General features: G+C 36.7%; 1 protein-coding gene across 1 annotated transcript in view; it reads right to left on the minus strand.

Moving 5' to 3' along the window:
* Window positions 1-19,251, minus strand: part of UBE3C (ubiquitin protein ligase E3C) — a 73,879-nt gene that overhangs the window by 13,222 nt on the left and 41,406 nt on the right. The window contains exons 17-19 of the mRNA XM_032687100.1: window positions 17,139-17,271; window positions 15,689-15,936; window positions 2,798-3,010 (exon numbers count right to left, since the gene is read on the minus strand). Of these exons, the coding sequence (XP_032542991.1) occupies window positions 2,798-3,010; window positions 15,689-15,936; window positions 17,139-17,271 (594 nt within the window). The remainder of the gene's footprint in view (window positions 1-2,797; window positions 3,011-15,688; window positions 15,937-17,138; window positions 17,272-19,251) is intronic.

The following is a 19,251-nucleotide window of genomic DNA, read 5'->3' on the forward strand; positions in this document are numbered from 1 at the left end:
TTTTATTACCATCTAATGTACAAGATAAAGGGAAAAATTAAATCAATATACATTGCTACTTGAAGGCACCTGACATCCTTTTGAGACTTTTTTACTGGCCACCATTTTATGCAGGAGACCCAGGCAGTTGAAATGTATGCTGCTATCACTGCATTAGATAGTTCTTTATCAAAAGCCAAAGCTATTTGGGGTTGGAAGATAAGGTTGATGGCATAGCTCCCCTAATTAGCAGGTCTAATGTGCAAATTATTAAGTACCTTTTTCAACTTCTGGTGAATGCACTTTGACAATAGTTTAATGGGATCTAAAAGCGCATTACAGGATTGGAATCAATACACTGATAATAGAATTTCTACCTTCTATTACTGACAGAGGCAATAGAGTCCCTTTTGAATGTGTCTTTCATTGCAGATAATGCTTTTGTGCCACAGTTGGTGGATGGACACTGCCATGAGGACAGCTATTTACAATGATAAGATTTATGATGCATTTATTGGGCACTAATTTATTAAACACTAAAGTGGCTGTTTAGCTGAAAACTACAGATAATGTACATTCAACATAAGGACTGCAAATTAAGCTCTTTTCCTAAAGTGAATTAGCCTTACCTTGGCACAATCAATTAGTATGCAGTGGTTAAAGTCAAATAGCAGACAAAATATATTTACCCATATGAGGTTTATTAAGGTAATGAAATGAAGTATAAGAAGTAACTTGTTGTACTGAAAGGCAGAAGACAGTGACAAGAAGCAAGGTTTTGTTGAACTACACGAACATGCAGTCAGTGCCATAAAAAGATGGTTATACTTCATGGGTACAGCGTTCTCTCTCCAACTATAAACACAGCAAACCAGCACCAGAATATTTCTATTAACTTACATTTCATTTAGTTGCTCAGTAACTCACTATTATATTTAATCTTCCTTTTAAAATTATGCCAAAAAATTACAAATGAGAAGTCTTGATAATATGCCATAGCCCTCAGAGAATTTTAGCAAACAAACATTCTTGGCAAGAATGCACTTTTTACAATTTTTTGTTGTAGTAGGTAGATCTTGCAATATCTTTTAACTTGGATCTCCCCTTATGTTATTTCTGAGCTATTTCCCCTTTCTATGTCCTTTTATTTAGGTAGGTTCTAATTTGTGTGGCTAATTTTTGAGGACATACTGAGTAGATGGATAAAGTATGGAAACCAAAACCCCTCCAGAAAATATCTGCTACTTTTCATTTTTTATTAGAGACTAAACTGGATTGGTATTAGCTGTGACCAACAAAGTTATTATTTTAAGTGCAGTTAAACAAATGGCTTTAGAATTTCAACTTTCAACTTTCCCCTCCTACTTGAAAATCCCAGGTTATACTGGAAACTACCACCTCGTGTGCTTTGCAACCCAGGACCCAAACTGGGTACTGCAGACCTCAGTACCAGTCACTTAGAGCACAGGGTACAGCAGAGCAGGTGATTTAAGAATGTGCTTTTTGGTGCATTTGTTGCACATGTCTTTCTCTCAAGTTTCTGAGCGTTTCTCTAAAGACAGAGTAGGTCAGATGGTTTCATATAGGGAGTGTAATCCACGAGAGAAAAATACATATGGCACATGTTTAATGTTAAACATTACTTATATCAGGCAACTGTTGACTCTCCCCTGTAGTATGCTGTAGAAACCCCAAATCTGAGATACTATTGTAAAACTTAATGTAATCCAGGTATTAGGATCTTCCAAAATGACAGAAAATGGATGACAAGAGTAAAATGAAGTCCAAGCCTGATACTGTTCAAGCAGAAGTCTTGGCAGTACAGAATTCAACCTAACAACTTCCAGAACTAGTTACTGCATCTCAGTGGTGCTGCTGCATCATAGAAGTTCCCAGCTTCCCTGATCAAAGGGAAATCCCAGGGAACTGCTTAACCCCTTCTAGAGTCTCTGCTTCTTCCTCAAGAGAGGAGGCTCAGTTCATCACTGCTGCACATCACAGTGTGGTCAAGTTTACTTTTTTGAGCCAATTATGTACCATAATCCAGTATAAACAGACCATAAGTAGTACACCATTTTAAATCCTCAAAATTAAAGAGCAAGCATGACAAAACACTTTACCTAAGGAGGTTAACTGCATTAGCACATAAAGACATGCTATTAAAGCTCTAGTGATATTTATTTCCTACTAAGAGTGTAAGTGATCTTTAGCACACACAACAGAGCAAACAAAAGCCATAATCAAATTATTCAGTACAATTGCATTAAAAAAATATACTTAAGCACCTAACTAACTGCTTTTTAGAAGCACTGAACACCATTTATCCCCTCTGACTTATCAGGTGTCTCAACACTTTAAAAAAATGGAGAGGTGTAAAAAGAAAAATGAAGGTCGGTCAAACTTCAGGCTCTCTACCTTGAAAATTAGTATTTAAAACCATTTTGACAGCTAACTCCAACTCCAAAACCAGGTAGTACTTCTATGATTTACGTATCATCTAACTTTTGCAATTATTTCAAGTGCCATTGAAGAACCAACATAAAATATTTTGTTCAAGAAATTATCTCAGGCAATAGAACTTTGTATGTATGACTGTTATAAAATAATCACTGTAGTTTACCACAAGACCTTTAAGTCATCATCAAGTTATTTTTTTCAGTACATGGTTAGTTACTGTCTACTCCAGATCTTGAGTCAGAATCACAGTACCTTTAACAGTTGTTTCCTATCACATTTAAATTAAAAAATTAATTAGCAGGGGTAGTAATGATTCATCAGTCATACATAAAAGAAAAAAAAAATTGAGAGCCATTCTTACCTGTGCTTCTCCAAGGTCATTATTCACCACAGTGAAGTTTAGTCCAAGTTCTTCCACATCCCCCTCGTAGCTCTTGAGAAAAAGCAAATTTTTGTACATTTCTGGATCTAATGAAGCTAAATGATGAATATCAACATCAGCACTTGTCCCAAGCAATTTTGAGAGGAAAAAACTAGCAAATGGCAGCTCCACCAGCATATTTTCATAAAGAGCCTAAAAAAGAAAGCAATTAAAAGCACATTAGATTTTACTGTTGTACATGCAGGAATTCTGAAGGCTATTGTCTAGTTCTTAACTTTTCTGTAATTCCTTCTTAATGTGGTGCCTGAGTAGGTTCTTCTGGTATGGGAATAGCCCAGATATTGCATGAATTTAAGAATATTTAGTCAAAGTTTGAATGTGTATATTCTTGTGAAACACTAAGGCCCCAAATCTCACAAATTAATTATGTGGTGATTTAAAATGTAAGGTCACTGCTTATCTGTCATTAATCTTCTTGTCCAAATCACACAGATTGGCAAGAAAAGCAAAGTTTGCTAAAAGACAATGCAACTGCATCAAGAATGTCTCAGAAAAAAAGTTAACATCTTTACTTCCATCAGCATCATCACAAGCAATATTTTTCCATTCATATAAATTGCTACATGCCCTTAAAAATAACTCTGCAAACCCAGTACATTTTAAACTAATCCAAACTGTTATACAGATTCACTGCTGCACATTTTTGGTGAATTAATGGCACAATCAAACCACCCTCATTTCCAAGCCAAGAGCTTACCAGCTATGACTGTATCATACATCTAACCCTTTCTACACCTGACACTGCTAGACCTGTCAAAAGATTACTGAACTAAAAGTGCACCTGACTCAAATATGCAGCACTCATGAAAAATGTATTTTTATTGTAAACTGAATGCATCCCCAAGAATTTTCAAAAATGCACAGAACTCCAGCAATACCACTCTCAGTCCATCTACTGTATGAGCACATTTTGATGTCATGCAAAGCAACTTTGCAGGTTTTTCATTAAGTCAGTAACAAGTTCTTGACTGGAAGGAAAAAGTACTTATGGTAGCTCTCAAAAGAAGGAGAGATGGAAACTTCAGAGCTATTCTGAATGAAGAACCATTGCTTTAAAAAACCCCAAAATATTCCCAGCACATGCTCTCTGTCCATAGCCATTCCCATTGTCCAGTCTGTTTGCCACATCAGCATCTCTCCCAAGGACAACCAAATCTTTACAGATCATTGCAGCCTGATCAGAAAAGGCAACCCCACCATAACATCACTGTAACATCATTGTTCTTCCCCTTTTGACTCTCCAAGAGTAGCACTCTGGCATTACTTAATTCCTCCATAATTTGCTGCAAACTTAGAAAATTAAGTGGGGGGGGGGGAAGAATAAATGTAGCTCTAATCACTCAATGATATTCCAACAAAGACGTTAACAAAAATATACACAATTCCTTAAACTTTTGAAAGAACATTTCTGTGAGGTGAGTTAGACCTTGCAAAAGAATTAAGAATAACGAGTTCAAAGCCAAAGGGTGCATTATATTTAGAGCCATATGATTTATTCAAGGTGTAGAAGTCGAAATCCTCATTTGTATAGTTGACTTTAAAAGCAAACTAGAGGGATAAATCATTAATTTGCAATGTATAAGGTCAGTGTTTGCTGTTCCTGCATTAGTAACAATAAAGCTATTGTAATTCCTTAAATATATCAAAGCTACCCGAATTTAAAATGGAATTCCATCTATGACTCATAAAATGTAAATGCAGAGGTGTAATTTTTTACACAAGGCAGGTTTAAGCCTTTAGAGCATTTAATATACAAGGACTAATAAATGATAGCACTAAAAACTATGATCACATCAGCTAAATGGATTATAAATTAAATTTCCATAATGTATGCAACTGAAATACAAATGTAGACATAAATCAAGGTATTTTCTAAACACAGGTTAATTACACAAATTCAAAACCTGTCTATTTTTTATGCAAAACAATCCACTTAGCATTTTTCAAACTGGTCTTAAGTCTTCACCACTTGCAACACTTGATCCTAGAAGCCTATCAATAATTCCTTGTCAGGAAAAGCAGCAATAGGTATATTGAAGAAACTTGTATGTTATTTTTCAAGTGTCTGTCTTTTATGAGTGTTTATTGCTAGAAATTGTGCCAAAATGATTTGAAATAAAAAGGATTAATTATGGTAGAAGCTTTTTAATATAAGTGAGTGCAGCTGCAATGCAATTAATGCAAATTGTGACGCTATCAGGAAAATAAATGTGAACAACATCACTGGCTATTTCTGTTTGCTGCCAAATAACTTCAGTAATTTACTACATTAAGAATCAATAAAAAAATAATGCATTTCAAATGCATCACTATTAATCTTCAGGTAGTTCCAAAGTGAACATTTATAACTTCATCTAAAAACTATATAAAGCATTTTTAAATAAACTAAATTGTATAGTTTGAGAATAACTTTAATTACTCCTCCTCTTAGCTAAGTGATTGCAATATTCAAAACAAAGTATTTTTGGAAAGAAGACAAACAGTAGTGTTTTAATTAGTCTGAAAGTCAAGCTGTTCTAACAAAATTTAATAAAAAATGCACTAAAACTCTGGTAAATAAAGTCACAATAAACTTTGGTTTTCCAATTTACCTCCAAAGAGGTAAATTCCACCATTACAGCTCCAGCAGTGTGTACAGACCCTAAGAAATGCTGGGCACAACATGACTAAATAAACTGGAACTTTGTTTTCCAGATTCCATCTAACTTTCCTGTTTCTCAGTCAGCATAAACTGATCAAACTACCTGTTGTTGCCGAAAGATGCGATTCCACCCATTCCTGCCAGAGCAATGAAAACAACCAGGTTTTGCTGATTCATCTGGGCTTGTTTGCAAGTAGAGGTTGTACAGTAGAGGCTACAGGATCATTATAACATGCTGAATTAGTTCAAAATTTGCAGATTATTTGTGTTGTGCTTTGTTTGGGCTGTTGGGTCTGGGGTTCACAAGGTGAGGTGGCTGTTGATGGACACACATGCGACAGTATTTGAAGCTGAGCTTGCTTTCAAATCCAAGTCAGATCCAACTCATAGCCATAGCTGAAACTGGGTAGGAACAGCAAGATCATTTGTTCACCATGAGCACAAACCTAGAGCAGCCAGCAACCTAAACTTGCTCATGGAAGTCCACCCTAATGGGTATTTTTCACTGAAGGTAATCCAACAGCCCAAAGGGAGATTTCACTCCTTCCTTCTTTTTCCTTAGTGAACTGCCTGGGGGAGCTCTAACTTACCCTATTTTAAGCTTAGGGGTTTTTGCCTGTTGAACTCACTGATGTGGCTTTCTGCAACATCACCATAAAGGAGGCAGGAGCCCAGCAGCAGTGACAGGCAAGGGAATGGTGACCACCAGAGAGGTAACCAGGGGTCAGATTAATTAGCTGCAATATGAAACTGCATCTTCAGAATATATTTACATACATATGTAGTGAGTTGACCCTGGCCAGATACCAGGTACCCACTAAAGCCGCTCTCTCACTCTCCCTCTGCTCTTCCCTGGCTGGAATTTCTTCTGTGCAACAACCTTCTATTCTTAAATATGTTATCATGGAGGTGTTACTATTATTCCCAATTGGCTCGACCTTGGCCAGTGGCAGGAATTCCATCCTGGAGCCAGCTGGCATTGGCTCCACGGGACAGGAGAAGCTTCTAGCAGATTCTAAGAGATGCCTCCCTGTAGCCCCCCCCCACTACCAAAACCCAGCCACAGAAACCCACTAGAATGTACTTTAATACAATATAAGCTCATGCTCTTCCCACAGAAGTTGTCCTCTTTTTTCCTCCCACAGCCAATGAGCAACAACACTGGTGGAAGAAACTGGCTTGCTCTTGGAGAGAGATGTCTTCTGTTTGCCTCATGAGAACTTCCTGTTCATACACTGCTCCAAGAGATCAAAGCAGCAAACTTAACAAATTCATACTTTAGAACTAATCTCTTCTCAAACTTCAAGTACTCTCACCCTTTGGCCAGTTTCCTTTAACTCTGATGGGACTGATGCCATTCTATGATGGATTTGAGAGTTCCTGTTCCCAACTTTCCTCTCTGATGAGCCCCTGACTTGACTTCATTGTCTCTATCCTGAAGTCCCATAAACTGCAATTGACTCACATAAGGCAAAAAATCCAGGCAGGAAGTCATGAAAGGAGCAACTGATGGTCAAATATGGCATTAGACTTCTAGTTTCTAACGTTTAGATGTGGGGTCAACACAAACACCTTAATAGAGCCTATACAGAATTCTGCCTCCCTGAAAGGCTGGAATATTAGCATTCCAGCTGGACAGAAGTGCCACATTCCCAGGAGTTAAAAGGTTATGCCTGATGAAAACGGTCACCTGGATTCCCCAGCACTATTTCAAAGTCATGTAGGTTAGGGATGCTCTTTACACAAAGTTATGACATCTCTAGAAAACTAATAAAATAACTTAAAAGATTCTGAAACAACAAAACAAAAAAATCTGGTTTTAGGTAACAACCTATTTTTAGTACTCCCCACCCCTGTCTTCTCCCAGTTATGTCAATCCTTTTTAATTTTCTTACGATATGGTTAAAATAAGCTTTTTTCTGGTCAGAAGGCCAAGAGTAATTATTTCATCATGGAAAAAGCAGTATTCAGTAAAAGGAACTTCATACACCTCTCTGCCCCTTTGTGTGTGAATGCCTGCAGAACACACCAGAATATTAAAAATAAGCAAAATAACAGAAAGCCTACTGTGGTTTTCACTTCACACACAGTCTGAAGCCTATTAATTCTCTTCTAAATAATCTTGGCTACCTGGGATTACAGTACAGTTGGACTGTAACTGATTGCAGCACGGTCTGGCTACAGAAGCCTTTACTCAGTTCAGTGACAAATCACAACGTGGGCATCTATAGTGATGAAAAATACATTCAGATACTTATCAATATACTGAATGCACTCATTGAACATCTGTGATGTGGAGGAACAAGGAATGGTTCTATAAGGCAAGCACCTTTCAGAACCCAGGTATGCCATCAGCTGTAATACATTATGGAATGAGGATCTGGGCTGGAAGGACAGCTGTATCCAGGACACAGTGAGAAAGTGACAGTTCTCTGGTCAAGGAGGACTTCTTATTTCAACATAATAAGAATAATGCCTGACTGAGACTATACATGGTAACTATCATGATATCATTGAAGTACTACATAGTCACATAAGGTTCAGGTCTGACCCCAAGATTTAGGAAATGGCTCTTCAGAATGAAAAGATTTCATGCCACGTTTTAAATATGGACAAAATTTAAGCTACTCCAGTCATTTCAGCCACATGAGCATTACAACATGCTGAATAAGGTTCAAATTGTGTAAACAGACAGCTGAACTAGCTAAATCTCCCTCCCTGTGAGGCAGCTTTAGTGACTTTAGGTCTACACTTTCAGGTCTACAATTAATTCTCTTCATTTATTATTTCAACTAAAATCTTTCTTAAGAAAAATAATCAGTCATTGCTCCTATTTTCCATTAATCCTTTACAACCCAGAACTGTATTTTACAACATAAACAATGCTAAATTCATATGCCTAGAAAGATGCACGGCTTTTGGGCTGAGGCAGTAAATGACTGAGCTTAAATTCAGTTATTTCCATAATCAGCTCCCAAGACCATAACCTCTTCTATTTCAGTAATTTTAAACAGTTACTATTAAATAATACTTAGCACTTACAGAGTGCAATAGATCTTCAAAGTTGTACAGAACCGTTAATAAAAATGATCGAAAAATAGCAAAACCATTAGAACTTCCTTCTACCTTATTATTTATATCCTAGAAATATCACACTCACAAAGCCTTTGGGGACAGCAAAGCCTTTTCAACACTAATGAAAAAGATAAAACTAAAAATTTAAGTTACATTAAAATTAACATGTACTCATATTTTTGAAGCATTTTTAAAGCCAGCATTTAGAATTTTATAGGTAAAATAATTTCTTACAAATATGCTTAATAATGTGCTTTAAAGTGAGCAAAACCAAAATTATATTGTTCCCAATGCCAATATGGTAAAATAAAACTAATTCTCTCAGGTGTGTGTCACAATGCAATGTTTGGGAACTTTAAGTCACTGTTTTCAGCTCCCTGAGCTTTCAAGTAGCAGTCAGTCAGATGTATTTGTATCACCATAGTAATAGAAAATTTGGTACATTATCCTCCCTATATCACTGCAAAAATTCATAGCTCACTTTTTGTTCAAATACCGGATGCCTTTTCTGTCTTTAAAAAAGTAGGAGTCCAAAACTCTGCAGCAAGAAGTCTGTAATTTGGCTTCTGAGAGCTTTATTCATAGCTTCTGCAGCAGTGCCAATATCATCAGATTTCAAAATAATTTTTAAAGGAAAGAATAAAGCCTTTTTTAAATTGCTTTTACTTCAGATTCCCCACTCACTGGGAATTTGAAGGTCAGTGAGTACAAGCTCATGGAAGTTCCAGAGATCTGGGGGTGGCAAGACTCAGGTGTGAAGGACCTGCTGTCAAACCTGCTGCAGTCGCTGCAAATCCCTGAAACACCTGGCAGGCGTGTGACAAGCACAGAACAAACTCCTAAATGACTCTTAAACACACCTGCAGAAAAATGTAAGGATCCATTTCCAAAGGCTCCATTGGAGCGCATTAAGTGTAATGACCTTGAGTTAATTTTTAATTTAAAAACAGAAAGTCACGTTAGTAATTTTATTCTAAGAATTTAGGACATATTTAATTACAGTAATGTTTATTACCTAGAGAGTGCTTCAGACATGCCAGCGTTTGCTGAAAACCACCATTTCATCAGCTTGATACTTTCTTTCTGTTTTAATAAGAACAGTTATCTCTGTAACTTATGATATATAAATGATATAAATTGCTATCGATGTCGTTTTGGGGGTTTTAAGGGATGGGAAAGGGAAGGACTGTAGATACCTGGGGATGCTCTGGATAACTGATAGTTATCATTCATTACTGAAGTTCCAGTAAAGGCTTAATAGATTTTCCTTGCCTCAAATTTAAACATAATTTAGGAAGAACTGAAGATAAAAGGAAGACATCTCCTCCTTATTTAAGTTTAATCTTCTGAAATACTGAAACACTTACTACTCTATAACTAACCTCTGGATATGCTTTTAAGATAAATCTGTATTTTAATAGCAGTGAAACTAGTCATTTTTAAAGACAGTTCAAACAGAATTGAGAATTTCAGTAAATATTCCAAACTTAATTGATTGAAATGGATGTAGGTGTTCCCAAGTGTGAAAAAAGATCAGGATACCATTACCGCACACTCTAACTGTTTATTTATTCCCTGTCTAGGAACCTGATTTAGAGGCAATAAAATGCAATCAGTACACAAACCAGAAGCAGGAATCATCTGCTAATGGAACTTTTAATTGAGGAGTGACCACTGACATGAGGTAATTCTTTCCATACAGAACTCCTTGCAGAGACCTCTATGCACTTTATCACGGTAAACAATCACTAACATATGCATTAAAGAAAATTTAAATACATTATGACCCAATAAATATCACAATCCATCAATACACACTTTTCCTTCCTAAAGATTTAGAGTTAAAATACCACATTTCAGCAGTCTTTTAGCGCTAGACATATATTTACAAGGTTAGTACTAACATAGCTATTTGTAATCAAAAGATAATTGGTTATGTTAAATGCACCAGTACACAAAGGAATTCTCAAGCTGAATAACTGTGTCAGAAAACAGATTCAGATTAGTTTCCATCTGCATTCATAAATCATTAAATAACTTCCCTAAGGTATCAATTTGGTCTCTTATGATTGTGTTTCTGCACACAGTGTATAACTAAAGGACCATGCCAGTTCACATGGCAAATTCCTGCTTTGATTCCATTTCAGATGATTCAGGATTTTCCAAGACAAATGATCATCAGCTAACTTGCTTTTAAGCAAAACGCTGAGTCTATGAAATCATGTGCAGGGTAACTGAAATTAATAAAACAAAGAGTTTATACCAATTACCTCCTCTCTGCATCAGAATCACCAATTTCATATCTACCTTTCTAGGTACCAGTAGTATCAATTGTGGCTGCTGCACAAATCAATTAAGTGTGTACTGATCTAAGCCAAGCCAAAGTGGATCTAATTAAGTGGACAGTAAGAAAAGGGAAAGAGACTGAAAATCATAAGGGAAAAAAACACCTCATCCTTCAACAGTCAGAGAAGTAGCAGCAGTGAAGTGCTCAATGCACCATCCTATCAAATATTCAAGTACACAAAACCCAGGGCTCGTTGTACAGCTTTCTTGCTTTTTCTCTCTATGAGTTTTTGGCGCAGAAAGGGGACTCAAATATGTTGTCAGAAACATTTCCTTGAAAGTTTTAACTCCACAACTGCATCCTACTGATAATTTAAGAGTTTAGGATCTGATCCAGTTCTCGCTGTGAAAAGACTCCCACTGACTCAGTCCATCTTAGATAAGGCCCAAGAATGATTAAGAACTACTTTTGTTTTTCAGGAAAACAGATTCTATAGACACTGCTAGTGTTAGAATTGTACCTCCCAGACAGGCATAATATCTTGTACCACAAACAAGCTATCACAGCTCTATTTAAAGTTACAAACAGGAACCATAAGGCATGCTCTCTAAGACACAGAAAAATAATCTAATCAATAATTAGGTCCCACATCTACTTCTAGGGTAATAAAATCTGTATTTGATCTACTATTACTCTTCTAAAGTTTAATTATACCAAAGGATCTATTTTATAACTCGCTTTTTCAATTACATGTGTTTAACAACATTTAGATATGTGCACAGAACAGTCTGTTGTATCTTAAATCAGTAAAGTAACCTATAAAAAAGTCATACGAAAATCAACAACTTAGACTTTCATCAATATAATATTCACCAGGCCATGGAAATTACTGACCTCCTATATACCATTAAATATTAATGATCAAAGACTAAACCTGGACTGTCTAATCTATCCGTCATCAAAATAATGCTAAAATTCAAAATAAACACATCACTTTTTCTCAGTCTTTACTGCTTCTTCTATGAACATTCTTTATTTGGGTCCACAAAGGAAGGACTCAGTTCAAAACAACTCAAAAGACAATTTGTTCTCCATACTGCTTTCCCAACTGTTTAAGACAAAAGCTGGGGTTTGGCAAAACAAATTTAAATCTTTTCAGAAAACCTTAGTGTACTCTCAGGACTGCATGTTCTATTGCTCAGAAAAGAGGATTTAGTACTATATTTCAAAAAATAGATGTTCTTCAGCAACATGAATGTGTGACTCACACGTGCTGTTCAATATGCTGGAATAAGAGAGTTAGAGATGGCAGAATTCAGTATAACCAAAGATGCTGAGTGCATTAAACAAGAATCTCTGTCAGAAAAAGTCGCTCTTTTTAAGATGCAAAGACAGTCACTGCAAAACAAAATAAATGCAAGAACTAGCAGGTTTATGTCAAAAAGGAAGAAGAGGAAGCCATAAAAATTATCATACTAATCTATGAATTTCCTGCCTTATTCTTAAACTAATGCTGATACTTCAAGAAATTGAAGCAAATTATCTTAAGAATTAGCTGCTTGATGTCAAAGAATTCCAAACACAAAGAATGTCCTTTTCCACAACATCTGTCACAGTAGCATCTTTGAATAAATGCAAATGTAAACTGAAAATGGAGAAAGATAATACAGTATATACAGCACTGAGTTTAGGTCTAAATGCGGTGAAGTTCAGATGTTAATTCTCTGTCACTGGTCTACCAACCACTCTTTCCATGTTTGCAGCAGACCACTCAAGAATCAGTATGGAGAAAATCCTCATTTAATATTCCCAGGTGCTGCTTCCAAATTTCCTTGCTCTGGCTATGTTGCTTGAAATTTTGGCAGCCCATCAAAATAGCAACTTTTGTGTTCTCCCGAGCCAAGACCACTACATTGCCAAACCTGCAGCAGGAAAGTCTGCACATGGAAAGAGTTTTAGTGCTGCCAGAACAACTACTGCATGTGGAAAGGAAGTTAAACCACATCAGGTGCCTCCCCACAGCCCAGAACTACCTAGTGACAGAGGAAAAGGATTAGAACGTCCAGAGCATCCATTCTTCCGGGAGACCACATGGGACAACAAGACTGTACTTTCCAGAGAGGACAAGAAAGAGAATCTGGGGCTAGAACTCCTCTGCCTGAGTGTTCCTGAGAGCCCAAAACACCTTTGGCTCTCAAGCAAAGCCTGGACTCTGGGAGTCACTGCTGGGCTTCCAATTGGTACCAGTGAGAGGTTCAAGTTTCCAACCCCTCCGGTGGTGGGAGACTGTTACCAGGAGGGTGCTCAGTAAGCTGAGCTTTTACTTTTAAGGAAGAGAAAGGAAAATGCTCAAAAGGCACCAATGCTAAGATAATATTTACATTTCAGAGTAAAGTCACTGAAAGTTGAGAAAGGTAAACTTTGGAAGTGTTTGAGTAGCTGTTGTTTAAGCAAACTCATTTCTGCTTCTTTTTTTTAAGAATGATTTCAGACAACATGTGCAATTACACGATCACATGGTATTACTTCTACAAGACCTCATTCAGTGACTATAAAAGTTTCATGAACAAGCCATGCAGTTTACACACAGATTTTAACTTCTTCACTAACTACAAAAATACACCCTAAATAGTCAATAATTTATCTAGGGTTAAAATAATTAAATTTTTTTGATACACTGTCTTTAAAGGCAAATTTTAAATTTTCAGATGTTTCTACTTCTGAACTGACTAATTAAAAGAGAAGATGCCAAGCTGTTAGAAACTTCCTGATAAGAAGAAAAACTGAATTGGATGTAACTCTATGGTACTGAAAGCTAAATGTATTTGGATATTAGGATGAAATGGTTACCAAGAGACAGATAAATTCTATAAATTATTATATTTTAATGTATTTGTTTTCTGATAATATTGAAGCTTCTTAGGTGAGAGTTTCTGGTGGCAGCACTCTTTACATACTGGTTTCCACAAATAAGAAATTGCTGTGGATGCCTGATTGCTTCCTTTGCATTATATCTATTTTGTTTACAAAGGGGCTTTTAATAATCCACTATTGCTTTCAAATCACTCTGTGCAAAGCATTAAATGGACACATTTTTGAAAACGGATGAGTGAGTATTCAATAACCTAACCAAGATCACAATACTGGCAGGTTTTGAATAGTATGGTCGTGCCTTATCTTTCTGTTTAATTCATTAAGTCTCTAAATACACTACTAAAAAGGTGTCGGTGCACCTGGATAGGAGTAATTATTAAGTAACACTGTCAGTTCTTACCTTATCTAAACATACTGCAAAATCAAAAACAATTTATGCTTTCAAACTGTTAAATAATAGATCCTTGTATTTTAAAAAGACAAAAGTAAAACTATACTTGTAGCACTTTGTGAGATAAAACACATATTGCAACTTCTGTCTCTATAGGATTATTTGAAATTCAATTACAGAAGGCAATGTGTTGTTTTGACAGAGGAAACTGAATATGTAAAATTACAATCTTTTTTTTAAATATTGTTTCAAGCCTCGCCTATCAGTTGATCCCTGCCCCATTCACAGATATACACAAAACATTTTTGTGGTCAAGTAACTTCCTTACAATAACAGAGTATTTCCTTCCCCACTCCAAAAATCTATCCATTCAGAAAGAACATAAAGACTTGGATATGTAACATTGGTCATAATTACAAACTACTGTATTAGTACTGAATCCATCTGCCATTAAGAGCAGGAATATAATTCAAAGACTATTTCATCGAAATGGACGATTTGAAATTTCCATTCTTTAGGAAGTTTGGATATGGCAGTAGCTCGGGTGCACGAGCAGAGAATTCGCTTCAAGTGGCAGTTTAATTGAAATCAGTTGACTGGCAACTCTCAAGAACAGCACCGTTTTGACAACTCAAGTTCACCAACAACATCCTATTAAATCACTTCCAGCTACACTACAAGTGAGCAGGATTTTACCCTCCAAAATAATTCAGGCAGATAAATGGGACTTTTACATCTGAAATACCTTCAGTTTTAGATAGTTAAGTAACAGTCAATGTTGTTTTCTTCTTTTTCTGAAATGGAATTTGTATTCCAAACTCTGTTTCACATTTCAAAAATTATTTCAAGGGCTTAGAATGAAATAGCCTCAGTACCAAAAGAAAACTGAATGTAATTAATGTTTGTAATGGTTTCTCACCTTTTTCCTTCCCCCTTTCATTTTTCATCTAGCTCAACAAGTATCTATTAGCCTTTGAACATTCATGTCACCAAAATATCAAACACTAAAACTCAAGAAATACGCAAAATGTACCAAACCCCAAACACATTAAGTGAAAATTAATTTGCATGTGGCTCTTAAGTATGGCAAATGCTGATGGCAGATTTTAAATGCTAGCAAGAATTCTATGCCTTATACAATTAGAAATTGTTTAGAATATTACTTTCATATATTCCAAATGATGAAAACGTAATGGCAGTCATATTCCAAAAAGGTCTAGGTTAAAAATCACCATAAGTAGAGTAGATCTGCTGGCTTCAATCAACTTAACTTTAATCAACAGGATATACACAGAAGCAAACATATGCACATTTTGCTCAACTGGCAGTCAGGATATAGCAAACCCTCTGTACTTCTCAAGTATGTAACTTATTAAAATGAAATGTAGATATAATGTTCAGACACAACATCTCAAAGTTATTTTTCCTCAAGGCTAGGAAAACCATTATTTTCTTCCCATCTACCCAAATCCAAATACAAAAAACCATTACTGAATAATTTCAGTACTGCTATAGCTTTATATTCTACACCACTGTTTTTACCTTTCCAAGCATTCTTCCAAGAAAGTAGTAATGTCGGGCATATGAGTCTCCAACGAGCATCTGTGCGGCAGGATTAGGGTAAAGAAGTCCCTCATTGGTGGTCTTAAAAAATCCCTGGTTAGGGTTAAATCCTGATTTGAGTAGTTCATTCAGAAATTCTCTGAAAATCCCACCACCATCAATCCCAGCTTCATCAAGACCATGGGCATTAAGTAAATGAACACGAATGCGCTTTTTTAGGTCAGGTTCTGCAGAGAAAGGAGAGAGACAAACTCAAATGCAACCATCTGCTTCAGTTTTGTCTGGATAAAAACACATGTAGCTACATATACAAACATATCTAATGTTATATTAAAAACTGAACTAATACATAGTAGCAAAAGTCCATTACTGGCTTGAATTTTGGAATATCCAGTTTGTGAGACTCATTTTGTAGACAAGGTCTTGCTTTAAGAGTCATTGAAAGAAGAAGTGGAAAGACACTAGATGGAGGAAGGAAAAAAATCCTACAAGATACTTAAAAAAAGGCCCAAGAATAATTTGAAAATTGTTTATGTAAAATATTGTGAGTGCAAGATTCAGCTTTTTCCTGCCTGAAGGAGCCATCGATAAGCACTGCATTCCCATGGATTCTACAAACCCTGGCTCTGTGTGAGTACACACTGGACAGCACTGTACATACAGACTCAAGGAATCGTTAAGGCTGAAAAAGACCTTGAAGATCATGAAGTCCAACCATTAACCTACCACCACCACCACCACCACAACTGCCATTAAACCATGCCCTTAAGTGCCATATCCACACATTTTCTGAACACTTCCAGAGATGGTGACTCCACCACTTGCCTGTTCCAATGCTTCACAACCCCTTCTGTGGTGACTTTTCCTAATATCCAATCTAAACATCCCCTGGCATAACTTGAGGCCATTTCCTCTTGCCCTATCACTTCTTCCCCAGGAGAAGAGACGGACCCCCACCTGGCTACAACCTCCTGTCAGGGAGTTGTAGAGAGTGATATGGTCCCACCTGAGCCTCCTTTTCTCCAGACTAAACATCGTAGTTCCCTCAGCCACTCCTCCTCAGACCTGTGCTCCAGACCCTTCACCAGCTCTGTTGTACCTCACAAATCCTGTTCAGTCCATAGGTATATGCTGGCAAAGATCACCAAAGCAGATAATATCTAATGAACTACACAGATAAATATACAAAGTACAGTTATTTGGACAAGTAAATAGGAAGAAAAGCCCCATAAAAGTAGGTTGGAAAGAGAATGAGACTGCAATAATCAGAAGTTACTTATGTAAAAATGAGGAAATTTAGCTTTTTACGAACTTTCACACCTCAGAGCTGATATACCCATAACACACTAGTCAAGTAAGCAAATACGTAACTACAAGGTAAGAACAGTTATGTGTTATAAACAAGCTGATAACTTAATTGTAAACCTACCATTCTCAGGAGAAAGTTTATCATAAGCGTCTTCATAAATATAATTTCTTCTGATAGTGACATTAATTCCATCCAAAAATGGCCCATCTCCTTGAACTTCTTGTTTATCAGCATAGATTAGTCTTTGAAAAATCTGTTGAAATGGGTGAAAAGAGCAATCATGTCACTGTGCAGATCTAAATATTCAATGAGAGATGGTTATTCACTACTGTTACTGTCCTTTGAGCTGCCTCTGGAAGTCACTTTCAAGTGATTTGTCTTCTCTCTCACTGAGCTGCAGAAACTTAATACAGAGCAATGACTGAGGAGAGGAAAGAAGAGTGGACAGATATGCAAAAAATTTCTTTGTGCTAAGATATCATCCTCAGTTCTTTTTACATAAAGAGGCACATCTACAGACATCGTGCCAGTGATTCCACTTTTCTCTCCCTAACTTTCAGAGTTCTGAAATGCAAAGTATTCAAAAATAAAGGGAAAAAGTCATGAGTATTTTGCACACACAGAGCTTATCCTCAATACTAGTAAATAATTTTTTGTTGCCATTTGAAATCCTTAGGAACATTCCCAGTAATAAGAAATTAGGTATCAATTCCCCTCTCACAGGCAGTGAACAAATAATTCAAAGCAAAATCACAGATAGCACTGCCACGTTAAAAAAAGAACCAGAGCATCAGACCAACCAAAAAAAATATGCCAAGTGAAGCACAAATTGAATTTCACGTTGTCCCTCTTCGAGTCTTCACAACAACTTGTTCACCTGAGGAGTACCTGTAGCTGACTGTGCTTCTATGCCAAGATGTAGCACAGGAGGGGGTTATCTAATGCATAATAATATTCCCTCCATTCAGGGAGTGTATGTTTACTGTATTCTCTCTTGGCACCACTACAATACTCAATAAATAGTCTAGTACATTTACCAAGGGATGTAATCTCCCAATAACATCTCAGACAGTTTTTTAACTAAGAAGATAAGGTGAGAGTCTGCAGGGATGTTTCAAACCAACAAATTTACCATGAAAGAGGAAATCTGACCACAGCAGACAAAACTAGAGTAAGGTTCCAAATCTACTGTTTCTATGGGCAATTGCTGTTGGTAGAGAAGATGCTCTCCAACCAGGAAGATTATAATATAGACAAAGTCAGATTCTTCCCTAAGCTACACAGAAGGAAGACAAGAGAAAACAGTCCTAAGCTGCAGAAAGAGAAACAATGAATGGATGTAAAGAAAAAAGTTCATAGTAAGAGTGATTAAGTATTGGAAGAGGTTATATGAGAGTTTGTGAAATCTCCATCTTTGGAAAGAGTCAAAACTCATCTGGACAAGTCCTTGCATACCCTGATCCAACTCTGAAGTTATTCCTCTATGAGGAAGGATGTGGGCTAGAGTATCTCCAGAGGTTCCTGCTGACCTAAATTTGTCTCGTTTTACAGCATGAACACACACATAGCCACGGGCACCTTCTTTCTATGTACAGGACATGAGAATATGCTCACCACCACTCTCCTTCCTGAAGCATGACTAGATACAGTTTATTGTTACCCAACTCTAGATGGAAAGAATCCTTGGAGGTTTCTTATAGCGAAACTCTTCTTGGTACTGAGTCTGACTCCTACATAACCCAGGGTTCATGCAGATGTTAGTTCTGAAAACAAGAATCTTAATCTATAACTGAAGCATTTACAATGATTTTTCATTTACCATGAAAAGTAAGCAATGCTGCCTGAAGCACACAACACAGGAATTAACATCACCACAGGCAAGCTGACCAAAGTATGGCTTAAGTAGGTGAGAACCAATGCACTTGATAGAAATTGGATTCATTACCTCCCACAGGCAAATATCACACTGAAAGGCACAATGTGCCTTAAGGCTAAAGAGGATAATATTCCCTGGGGTCAGAAGGCTGAAGAGCCCACCATGAAACTGGACTCTGTAATTGCTTGTAGGAGTATCTGTTATCTGGTAATCCAAGGTAAAAATCTCATGAAGAAGTCAGAAAATGAAAGGACATATGGAACACTCCTCACACACAAACAGCACTGAGCTGTATTACCACATTAAATTAGAGAGTAATAAATGGCAACTGATTAAAAGAAAAAATAAAACTTATTA

Source organism: Chiroxiphia lanceolata, chromosome 1 (genome assembly GCF_009829145.1).
Source record: "Chiroxiphia lanceolata isolate bChiLan1 chromosome 1, bChiLan1.pri, whole genome shotgun sequence".
Taxonomy (NCBI): Eukaryota; Metazoa; Chordata; class Aves; order Passeriformes; family Pipridae; genus Chiroxiphia; species Chiroxiphia lanceolata.